Here is a 13,104-nt window from a genome sequence, read left to right as displayed (position 1 = left end):
ATCATCAAATATAGAAAAAAACAAAACATAGAAACAATCAATATAAGGTACAAATGARTATGGGTGAGGAACCTAATCCTGTATATACATTGAAAAAAATAAAAGKAAGGCTAAAAAGCTTGCAATCCATCCTGTAAAAAAGAAGCATATAGGAGTAAATAGCAAGACAAAAATCCAGTAGAATTTTCAGCTATATAGCCAGTGAATTATATTGGAGAGTGGGGAGATGGTGGTTTCTCCTCATCACCTTCAGGCCAGATATACCAGATATACAGTTCCATGGACATGAATATGAAAAGACACACATTACAAAGGTGGTAAGACGAGTTCCGAAAGAGCTACCCATGTATAGATTGCTAAATGATAGACATGGGGAATGCGATTACAGCTTGATGAAAATAAATTGAGGGTTAATATACCCAATTTGGGTTGTCTTGAACCTATTAATAAATTTAGGATTTTTTTTCTAAACAAATAAGGTTTAGAGGTTCTTTCCCTTTGTCTTCCATTGTGTTTACTAAATGAGGGATGAAGGCACTCTCTAGGAATACAGACAATGCAACTACAGCTCTCTTCTCTGTCTAACAGGATCTGAAACCACACCACATTCTCTGGAGTGTATTTTTACCACTACATTACAAAAATAAATTTTAGAGAGAGAACGTGTCATATATTTTCTTTGGACCAGTCGCCACTGCACAAAGATAATGAAAATTATCTTGAGGGAACTGCAACCCCAGACGAGTCCTTTAATTCCCACACTACTGATTAGGTTTTTCATTCACACACTGCTGTGACTAAACTAATGGGGAATGCACTGCCTAAGAACAGGTGACACCTGTACCTATSCCTTCTTGATTCATAGGAAAGGTGCTCTGTTTTTCTCCAATTATTTGTCATTGAGAACTTAAAATAGTAACGATTTTTGCTGAGAGAAAACTAAAATGTATTTATCTGTAACTAATTTTTAATAAGATTGCAAGAAAATCCAATTTATTTTTCAGCGATCATCTTTTGGAGAATTTAATGACTCCATCAGAAACATAAGCTTCTAATTAAATGATGCAGTACGCCAGTGCATATCAATGATCTCCCAAAGGTGGGAAATCATACAACAGATAAATATGGAACCTCTCTATCTGAACTTTCAGTGAACTTTCTCTCACAGTTCTTGTCTTTTCCCATTCTGTGAGTTACTATAAAAGAAAATTAARAAATAAAAAAATAATACCTCCCCATTGTATTCTAGCAAAACACATAGATTGTCTGAGTTGTCCTCCTAACTTAAATATAGTATACATACATAAAATTAAACATACTTTTGAAGACCACCTGTCTCTATTAATGGGAAGGACATGTATGAGACCTGACTGGATTTCACAAGTTGCCCACCTTTCCTAGCACCTTTAAGGCTGGTGCCAAAGTCCTTCTGTAGGAGAAAAAATTCAAAACCAAAATATTTCAAAAATGTGCTCTCCAAAATATTTCCAAATATGCTTCTGAAGACTTCACTGAGCATGTAAGCTAAGCAAACCCATAATCTTCCAGTTTACGAAGTGATAATGGATTAAAAGTAAATAGCATCTTTAACAGCAGGAAAAATAACTGATCCTTTCCTTTCTAGGAACTCAAGATTTTCTGCTTATGGAAGCATGCTTCCTGTTGAAGTAATTCTAAGAACAGAAAATATATGTAAATTACCTCAGTTTGAAAAAAAATAATAAATGAGACAAAAAAACCCCATGCACTCTCAATATGAATAACAGCACCTATCTAAGAAATCCCTACTAGAAAAAAGCAGAGGGGAACAAGTGTAAGCTTCAAAATTTAGTACTGAGCAGAACCACAAATTTAAAAACCATAATGATCTATGTTGCATCTAGTGGCACCAATGCAAATTGACCAAAAAAAAAATAGAAACAAGAAATCCCCAAACCCTAAAAACCAATAACAAAAGACAAAAGATGAGAAAGCAAAAAGGAATTATTGGTGACTTATGCTCCATTAGTCACAAATCTAGCTGAAATAACCCTTTGTGTTTGCTTCTAAAAATGTCAACCTGGATGCTATTTTCAAGAAATTCGGTCTGACATTAAAAGACATGTCATAACTTTGAGAATCCAGGCTCCAGTGTCCCAGAAATCTGTTTATATAGCTCATAATGTAATTACAGCTACCTTAAGACAGATGAGGCAGAAGGCAGCAATATATTGAAAACTAATTGAAAAATGCAGTTTTCCAGAAGCACTTGTGGGGAAGAGGTCTCTGAAAAGCTGCTCAAAGCTTCAGAGTTTGAAGTGAAATTTTTGATGTTGTCACTCTCAATCTATTGAAGAGCTGACAGACAATCAAACCCGTCTGGCTGCCTGGCAGCTCATTTTGCTGGCAGGTGGCAAACAATTAGACACACCAATTTGTGCCTCCTGATGACATTAAAGCATGAAACTAAGTTGTATGCCGGGCCTAGTGATTTGTGTGAAAGCATTTCAAAAATAATACTCTTTGCCGTGGCAACTCATTTCAGACTGCCACCTCCCATTACAGCTTTGAGCGGTGAAGACGACAGACTTGAGTTACATGCGGTGTAGGGCCGCTTCTGTCCAATCCGTCATCAGCGCCTCCCGAGACCTCAATCCCCTCCTTTCATCAATATCACCTCATCATTTACATTCGATAGCACTTGAACTGCTGCATACATTAGCTACACACAGCTCTGTTTGATAAAGCACGTTGGGTACTTTTTCTGCTTTTATGGCTCATTTATGACTGTGTAAATTCTGCAGCAGAATATGCCATAGCCTGTAAGMAAATGACATTAGTGATGCAAAATTAAAAGAACGCGCAGGGCAAAACACATCATATTAATGCTAAAATATGGTTCTCAATTTCAATTCTATTCACAGGTTTTTTTACATGGTGTTTACCTTCATCTGTGATCATAATTAAAGAAAATTACCTCAACTGTTCTTTTGCTAGGCACTCAGACACCCAAATACAAAAAAAAAAAGTCTAGCTTCACAAGGACTAAGAGTATCTTCATATTAATGTGAAAAATACATGTCTCTAACCTAGATTTGCTTATAAATATGGAATCACTGTGCTTATTTTAGAAAACCTGAAACAAATAGAACCTGACAAAACAATACACTCCACTGCTCATGATTCTCCCCACACACAACAAAGATGACCAACATCCACATTGCTCAATGAAATACCAAAAGCTGCATAAACTACTGCAACAGAAGATCCCACAGAAACACAGTTTACAGGCATACTGTTAGCTTTTAAAAATAACTCAGTTTATCTTATTGAAATGTTATTTTATATTAGTAAACACAATGAAATTTTTATGAACAAATATGGAAAGAAAATCATGCTTTAATTCTTTTCAGCTTTTCAACAGTTATTGGAATACTATAGAAAAAAACATGTTCAGAAATCACCACTAGGTAAAATTCATGCTGCTTTCTCAATTAATGCTTAAATTTGTTCTCCTGTTATTTCAATATATTATTCAAGGCTTTTCCCCCCTAACCTTTGCTTCATCCCCCTTGAAAATTTACAGGGTCAGGATCTGAATCCACTCCACCTTTGTCATTTGGAAAAATGACACCATCACCATCCATTTTGCCTCCTAAGATTGTCACAGTGGTCGAGTAAGTACCCTGGCAATATGAGAAAAATCTGCAGAGAGGAATATTTGATTGAACAGTGGGCCTCATTTAATAATGCATTATTATATGGAAGACACAACCACATTAACACTTGCAAGAGCTAGGTCTAAACTCACAATGGATGGGGCTACACTTCTGGAAGGAGGCTGACAATTGCACAACTTAACACAATTTCTATGTTCAGGGTAACTGAGACGGACCGGACATTTAAAAACTAGAAACTAGGAAGATAGAGCCTAAGAAAAGAAACGAAAGACTCTTCATGGAAATGTTCATCAGTTTAGTTTTAAGAACTAACTTCTGAGCTTTAACAACTTCCGTTGTCTAAAGACCTAAAAGGAAACTAGCTTCTGCCATGACCAAGCAAACAATTTGGCATGGTCAACGCATTTCAGTACCAGAAAAGAGTTCAATGTGGATCCAATTAAGATTTAGGCCTTTGAAAGAATATTCAACTGAATTTCTGCACAATCTGTTCTTTATCAGCAGATCCTACCCCTCCTCCTTCTCACTAAAATGCAGTTTTAAAGAAAAAGAGATTTTATTGCAAATAGATTTCTTTGCAACAGGCTTGTTTTCCGACTACTTCATAGAGTAGTTTTATTCACTGTTAGCAGAGAGAAACAAGGCAAATTACTTTTGTCTACACTACATGGTCTGTGATCGCAGTGCAGAAAAGTAGGCRCAGTGCAGTTGCTTTTAACACAGTCTAATGCAAACCAGTAGTAGAATAACCTTTYTGAAAAAATAAAAACCCTTCAAACTTCTGAATTATATCAATATAAAATTGTGAGTCCAACCATATACCTGTCAAATGAGTGAAACTGCATGGGAAGAATAGCCTGAGCTTCTCTCTTCAGCGCAGGATCTGGGTAAGGGATTGGATCCGGGCCACATTCTGCAATTTCAACTGGGGCTGCCACAAGACTTTTCAGAATTTCTTTAACATTGATGCCTTTACTTTGGCTGATACTGGATATTGATGATGCGGGTTTCAGAATTTCACTGGGGCTTTCTGTTAAGCTCTCTTGAGATTTCTTCACTTCTGAAGACAAAGTAGACAACAGCTCACTCATAGCATCAGGACCTGCGCTGGTATCTAAATCTGTCCCATTCAAAATATTKGGCATCTGTTCATCTCCAATTCCAGAATCTGTATGAGGAATAGAACTTTCTAGCTGAATATCTTCAACCGGTGTTGGTGTTTCTTTATCTTTGATATTTTCTGGAAAGACAGTTGGTGTCTCTGCAGTGAAATAGAGATTATGAACAAAATTTAGTTTGATATTTTCCCCTAAAAATATGATCATAAGGTTTTAGATGACAGAAATGTGTTAGAAAGCCCAAAAATCATGTATTTTAAACCTTGAAAACTCATTCTAAATACAAAGCATTTTACCTTCAACAGCTGTTTGGCATATAGACAGACTTGGAAGAGGGAGCCCAAAATGGCATCATACAAACTCACTGACATTTAGAAATTACAGCCCACTACTCACACAGCAATCAAAGAGCAAAATACTGCCAGCAAAAACAGCATTAAAATTATAATTTATCAACTGCAGAACTGCACGATCCTTGAATCTACCAGAAGAGAAAATTACCATCACTTTTGCTTTCTGATAACTGTAAAATTTAGTCTTTTGTATTGCTGTCATCAAATATTAAGCTTACATTAAAAAGAAAAGTGCTAGGCCGTTGGTTTGCTTTGTGTTTTGTTTAAAACGTGTATTACACATTTCTACACATATATCATTGCATTGAATACAGACTCATTTATACATGAATGAAAAAAGTGTTATTATTGATTTTTTAGATACCTTTTATTTTCCCACAAAAGGTAAAATCCTGTAATTGAGGAAATATTCATGAACAAAATAAATACAGCTTCAAAGAGATAAGCAAGTGAAATCTGTTGAGTCTGGAACATTTCCAGATTGAAAAGGATTCTACAACCTCTTGTAACTGAGAAGACCATTCCTCTATTAATTACTTCAGTGAAACAGCCATAGAAACTTCATTAATAATTTGCTATGCTTAGACAAAAGTTAGCTAGAGTTGTGAGTAACTTATATATTCCTATTTTTGGTTAGAACAAAACAAACTGTGGCTATTCATAATGACAAAATGATTTTTTAGTTTATTTTGAAACTATGTTATTTTATTAGATTACTTGCCTTAATTATAAAATTTAGCTGTCCTATGTATGAAATAAGAACACTTTTTTAATGGTTCACTTATAGCAGTTTAGATATGGGAAATATTTTACAATGTATTTGAATGAAGCTCTGATACAAAAAAAAATGTGCTTCAGCAATGTAACTTTGTTATTAATCTCATAACTTACTACCAGGTTTCTGGTACAGTCAGGTTTTTGGTATAAAATATTTATTTAGCATATGGGCATAAGTGTGGGTACATGCAYGTGCTCATAAAAAAATCTATAAGAGATTATTTATGTCTTTGAACTAATGGTCATATGAACTTCTTCATATGTACAAGTATTAAGAAAGAACAGAAGAGGCTTTTAAAAAGGTGAAGCAAAATCACCCATTATAAGGAGCGTTGTTTGCTTCGTTTAACAGCCATTAACACTGAAGCCACTTCCTTCTCCTTTTTCTCTTAAGTGCCTTAAACACATCTTATCAAATAGATATGAGCTCTTCTTTGTGAAGCAGGAAGTAGAAACTGGATTTATGAGCCGCATCAAATGCATTTAGCATCTGCCAGGTCAGGAAGCAAAAAGATCCGTATCTACTTAGTACTGCCTTTATTTGGCACAGAAAGACATCTGATCCACAGAATCATCCTAATGAATTTTCTGCCTGTCTCTTTAAACTCCATCCATACAAAGACAACACTTCTCAACCAAAGGGAAGATTAGGACTGGACAGTCAGTAACACAGGTTGTTGCCCATGAAATGCATGGGGAATAAAATGGCATAAGGCTCCATTATTATGCAAATGAAAAGAGGGCACTGAAAAAAGACAATGGTCCACTGCATGGTGAAGTTAGGTTACACTCTACCTCAATTTTCATTAAGGTCAACTATGCTGAACAGAAAACTAAAGACAGGAAATCTAATAGAAATACAGTTGTGGGAAGTCAACTACCTTAACTAAATTAGAAGGAAGATTATAACTCATTAAAATCATAGCAATGAACTGACTTCAAGCCAATTGTGAAAGAAACATCCATGATATTACTGGTCTAGCAGTGGGCACTTTTGCCAAAGTGATGTCTGGACACAGCAACACATGACTGGAGAAAACCACAAAAGGTTTATTTTTTTAAGAAATATGAAAAAAACTAAACTGCAAACCTTCAACAGTAAGCAAAATTTCAGGATTTATTTTGGAGTAAAGAATAGTAATGGAATGTAATGAGACAGATTGAAAAAATGGCTTTGCTAAAAGAGCTTTTCAAATACTTATTGCTCAGAGAAAATAAGGGTCAATATAGTAAATTCATTAAAGATGGGATTGTCACAACAGATTGCAATTTAATCATGAGAACCTGGAAATTAATAGAATGTGGGAAAAGAAACTGGCTAAGAAGAAGCCATCAGCTACTTTCAAAAGAAAAGAAAAATCCATCAGACTGAGACAAACTACCATGGGAGCTATTTTATTCAAAAATTTAATTAAGATTTCAGGTAAAAACATCCTGGTGAAATTTGCTGATGACAAAATTACAAGGTACAACTGATGGCCACAGAAGGATGATTTTAAGAAGGCATTATGGCAGAACTGTAAATTACATTTAGTAGGGAAAAGCTTTGTATCTAGTGAAGATCACAGAGCTTCCCATTATAACTGAAATTCAACTTCTGTAAATGACTGAAGAGAAGGATGTGGATACATTAATTGCTGGGTAACTAGTTATCAGTACAATACTGTCAAGGAAAAAGCAAATGTGGCTCCAAACCTATTTGAATAAATACTTCTTGCAACAGCTAAGTATTAATGGCATTAGAGAAGGCTTWGGAAGGATTAAGTATGGAGCACTGTGTACACTTCTATAGGTAAGAAAGGTGTAAGGGCATTTATGGAGATACATAGTGTTCTACTGTTGCAGAAAAAGAGTTTGGCAGATATAGGTTGGCCAAAGTATTACTGAGAAGTTATACAACAGTTATCACTAGCTGTCGATGAAGACTCTAAAGAACAAAAAATAGAAAAGGAATTTTATCTAAATTGCAGAGCTGCATGAGAAAAAGAGTGCAAAGTCACCAGGAATAAAGTTTAGTTTGGAAAGTGACAGTCATCAATATATAATTAAGGTTATGGATAAACTTACCAATCAGCATAGCAAGTTAAAAAAATAGAATTAATTTTGACATGATATAAATAGAAATGTACTTAATTACTCAGCAGGTGCCTTGCAAACCTTTGTTCCCAAATGAGAATCAAATGCTGAAAGGGCTGCATAATTTGACACTAAAAATGGAAGTCCAATTATATTTTTAGACATAGAATTTAAACATGACACAATATAAAGTATCTAATACTAATTGAAGGGATTTAGGAAAAAAATACCAAAGGGACTTATTCTATATGCAGGCAAGTGTGTGGATACTTGATTTCCAAAGAAATCAGACTTGCATCTTTACCTTTCTTACTCTGTCTCCCATATCTAACATGAATATGCTGCACTAAGCYAATTAAGCTTAGTCTGATTTATCACTATGAATGACAATATCTAAAAATTACCTAAGTCAAATGCATTAACTCTCATTTTTAAAACATCAAACACGCTAAATGAGTAAGGGTTTAAAAGGTCCAACTAACTTTCTGTGAATTAAAGAAAAATATATTCAGAACCCATAAAACTTCTTAACTGCCTTTCAAATAAGAATCCTAGCAAATTTGGATATGTGAAATTAAAATATGGCCAAAAATATGCAATAAAGACCTTCTTGATCAGCAATATTATTACTAGTACTCTTTTAGGTAAATGGTAAACTTCTCGGCATAGGTCAAAAATCCTGTCCAATTTGAGTTACAAAACTGCATATCCATAAATTCTGTCCTATATTCTTTTGTTCCATGTTCTAGCACTTCTGTTGCCTTCAAAATGCAGAAATAAATACTACTTCATAAAGTRATTTAGAAAAATCTGAAACATTCACTCTTTCATAAAAATCCTATATACTTAAAGCAACTTAGCAAAATGATAAACGTGAACAGAAGCAAAGCCACAACTGATTTAATCTGTCTGCGTTCTAACATTGTGACAGTAGCCTCTAAATTTTCAGCGAACCTCATCAGTTTTCTACAGCTCAAGGCCATGTCAGTAGACAAAGCAGAACCATTACTAGATTTAGTGATCTTAACGCTGTCAGAAGCAGGCAGTTGGATGCCAGATGCCTCCTCCTTACTGTTTTTCATTGTACCTAATGAGTTCATCTACTATATTGTGGGAGAAATATGGGCCTAAGTTAACTAAGTGACATATTGTATATCTGTTGACCTCATCCATCATGCTCCTTCCCTAAAATATCTTGTTTGCTTGTGATTTATGAAGTGTATTGTAATCGTTTTAACCTACTGAGTTACCTAAAAAGCCCTTGTACTGCCTCCATATGCCTAAAAAATACAACCCGCACTCCCCGTTTATTAACCAAATCATGAGACATTTCATATGTAAGGTAAATACACACAATTTTGCCATTATAAAAAATTATTATACAAATAATACTTTTAATGTGTATTTACTTTTAAAAGATGAAAAAATTACATTTATATTCCTGTGATCTTTTTGTCTTATTCATATTGTTAAGCCTACATACTAGACAAAAATGTGTTGAATTTTTTCAAAATTAAGATGAATGAAAATTATTTTTTTTAATTGCTTACAATATGGCTGAAAAAATATTGGGAAGCAATACTATCTCAAATCATTATAAAATTTCTGCTGTAAACAATATAGAAACATTCGGTAATGGAAGTTTGGGGCAGTCTTGATACAGGACTTGCTGCCACCTTTTAATCTGCATGAGCATTGAAAAAATTAAGAGTTGTTTTCTGCATAGCTATCTTAAAACACTGGTGATAACCTTAACAGTTGCCTTATATACACCCCTTTGTAGTTTTTTACAGACTTTTAGAAACAGAACCTTACAAGCTGAAAATGCTTCCATTCCAACCAGGCAGTCATATTACAGCTTCCTCCATAGATGCAAGAGTCAGCTAATCAATTCCTAAACTCTAGCCTATAAAGAAAGAGTGGAAAAATTCTTTCCCGCAACATCAATCTACCTATTTTCATGTGTAAGAAGCAGCACAATTAAACTGAGATAAGATACTAGAGATACTAAACATGGGAGCAGAATCAAAGTGTAGTAAGGGTCGGATTTAAAAGTACATTGAGATAACCAAGCAAGAATGGACTTGCAATAGGGATGGACTTAGAGGCTGAGGGACAACAGTGAGAAGAATCACCCTAAAGAACCCAAGCTGGTCTGTATCTACTCAGGATCTTCTCCTCTGTTAGCATTTCTATTTCTTTGTGGAAGTTACAAGAGGACCAGAGTAAAAATTCCCTTCACAGTGATCCTGACCACTGCCCAACCTTGTACAACCTACTCCTTTTAGCTGGTATTAATCTTCATGTACCTGTGCATTAATAGGCGAATTTGGTCATGTCTCACTAACAGACTTCATGGGTTCTGTTGYTTCTCAGACAAGGCTACCTGAACAGCACAGACAGCAGAACTCACTGGCTGTTCTAAAATATTTTTAAACTAGTTTCTTGGTAAATTGAATTATTAAAAAGTGAGGAAAAATATGCTGTCTTAAGGTTACAATTTGCCATTTTTGCACCACCAGTCTTTTATCTACAAAAGCATCTGATAAAATCAGCCTACATTTAGCCTGCATCTGTTCTTTAGCCAACATATTTATCCATGTTTCTGAAATTCCTGCCAGACCAAACACTGTCCCTTTCCTTCCACAAAGACAGCAATGCAACAGTGCAGGTTCAATTGTCTAACAGCATGCCAGCAATCGTGCATACGAGGAGATGGAAGCAGACCATATGCCATGGCAGCCTCTGGTGTGAACAGGAAATGTCACAAGTAAGACACCCCAGGGCTCTCATATGCATAGCTGAGGGCAAGAAGGAACACAGCTGAAAATGAGGGGTCTGAGGAAAGTCAGATAGGAAAGACTCTGGCATGGTTGGCAATTGGAAGGACACAGATTGTGGGACAGGAGATTTAAGACAGAGGGCTGGGAATTTTCCTTTTAGCTGGAGTGGATTTGTGAAGAGAAGGGATGTACCTGTTAATCAGGAAAAGCAAGAGAGGCACAGAAATGGGAGAGGAACAGAGGATGAGAGACTTCGGGTGGGGAAATCAAGGTTGGGAAGTGATTGAAGGGGGCAGTTATTATTAGACCCTTTTCACAGCTGGACATGCATAAGTGCACATCTCTTTTTGCTCACTGGGAATTTCTTCTATATGCTCAAATTCCTCAAAAGTCTTATCAGTTGTTTCTTTCCATTGCAATCACTAAGGTGGGCACACAGGGCAGCTCTTTCTACCTTGACCATAGAAAGGACATTGAAAGAGCCATTTATGACAGACACAACCTCTTGATCTGTTTAGGAAACTTCTTTAATCATTGTCTTAATCCTTCTTTACTACTCAAAGGTCTTTTACTCAGTGTTTGATGGATAAAACATCAGTGTGATTGTTTGCCTGACTGCCAAACAAAATGCCACCAGTTCTAAACCAAAGCATTACCAAGATATTAATGAAAAGATACTAACAAAATACAATAAAAATAAGAAAATAAGAAGCTGCTAGCATTAAAGAAATGTTACCTTTAAAGTATAAAACAGGGTGTTTATGTTTTGAAACAAAACCCAAATAGAAATTAGGATAATACAGTAATATGTATTTTTTTCCTAGGTGGATGTCTCTTTTTTATACACATTTTCTTCAGTGTATATTTTTATTAATTTATTTTGTATTATGTAAACTCAAAGCCAAATAATTAAAAAAAAATTACAGCTACTTATGATAATATCTGTATTTCTGATGCACGCCAAGAAAGATGGTGTTTTTGTAATTAAACATTTCTTAGAAATTAAAAAAAAAATTAAAATCTGCCACATGGGCTACAGCATCCAGCAACAAAAGTTAACAGTAAAGCACAGAGTATGTTCCATACAGACAATGAAACTTATATTAAAACAATTTGGTTTAAGCACTTCTTTGAAAACTCAAAAACTTTTAAAATATCTGTAATTTGTACAAACAAATGAAAATAAATACTGATGTTACTTACAAAAATCCCTATTACAACTGCTTCATGCATATATAATGACTGATCAATTAATAATGAAATCTATTGAAAATATCTCCTATGATGCCTTAAGTAGCTGGTGAAGGGCAATAAATATTAGATGAAGATGTATTCATTACTATCGCATGATCTTCAAATGCATGTATTTTCAGATGTAGCTGGAACAAGCAGCATATGTTTCATCAGAAGAGCAGTATGATTATTTTGAGCAGCAGGCAGAAATTCAATAGAATTGGAATTTTATGATAATCATGATTATCACCCATGTTCCTTATAGTATTCCCCTTTCTTGGAAACATATGTAGAATTAGATTTTGAGGAAGATGGAGACATGAGTTTTGTCAGGACTTCCTTGAGCCAAAGAATATTTTGACAGGCAATGGAAATGAGTCCTTTAGTCCACCTTGCATACTTAGGCTGTTACCCTTATGCAAAATAATTTTCAAATAGTCTGYTATTATATTAGAAATACAAACAACAGAGTAGCAATGTAATTCCCAGAGTACTATATTCCTAGGATATGTGAAAAACTTGATACTTTACTTGTCTTCAAACAAAAAGCTGTTTCTGCAACCTTTTAATATAGTTTGTTCTGTCAAGAAAAAAAAATCAATAGCTTCCAGTCCACGTGCAGCACATACCTTTAAGAAATCTGTTAATTTACAATGCTTTGGGAAAACATGCAGACAGTGATAGCAAGGGATTGGAAAAGTCAATCAATTTTTGTTAAAATTTTCTGATAACCTACATACTGATTTGCTTCACACAATATATTATGAGCTGAATTGCACTGGTGCAGTGCTTTAATTTCTGAAACACTCCTGAATAATGCAAATAGAAACATCAATTTTCAACTGGAAATATCTATCCATTATTTGGTTAACATTAATTGTGTTCTCAGTAATTAACAGGCTGCCAGCTGTAGTGAAAAAAAAAAAAAAAGACTCACTCTTTTTTGTCAGAGATGTGGAAACACTGTTGAAAGAAWTAGTCCAATAAACCTTCAAGGCAGGCAAGGATAGCTTCAATAACAACCAGAACTCAAAAAAACTCATCTCAAGCGAGCCTGACCACTATACCCAAATGTACTTGAAATTTGAAGAAGCTACTAGGTTTT

The 13,104-nt window shown here is 34.9% G+C and overlaps 1 protein-coding gene across 1 annotated transcript in view; it reads right to left on the bottom strand.

Moving 5' to 3' along the window:
- LOC130576884 (neurobeachin) overlaps positions 1-13,104 on the bottom strand; it is a 205,026-nt gene that overhangs the window by 15,727 nt on the left and 176,195 nt on the right. The window contains exon 31 of the mRNA XM_057371857.1: positions 4,482-4,920. Coding sequence (XP_057227840.1) covers positions 4,482-4,920 — 439 coding nt within the window. The remainder of the gene's footprint in view (positions 1-4,481; positions 4,921-13,104) is intronic.

The sequence above is a fragment of the Malurus melanocephalus genome, unplaced genomic scaffold, assembly GCF_030028575.1.
Source record: "Malurus melanocephalus ecotype Western Australia unplaced genomic scaffold, MMel_1.1 scaffold_160, whole genome shotgun sequence".
Classification (NCBI taxonomy): Eukaryota; Metazoa; Chordata; class Aves; order Passeriformes; family Maluridae; genus Malurus; species Malurus melanocephalus.
Note: the sequence above shows the minus strand (reverse complement) of the source record. Positions and strands in the feature narration are given on the sequence as shown.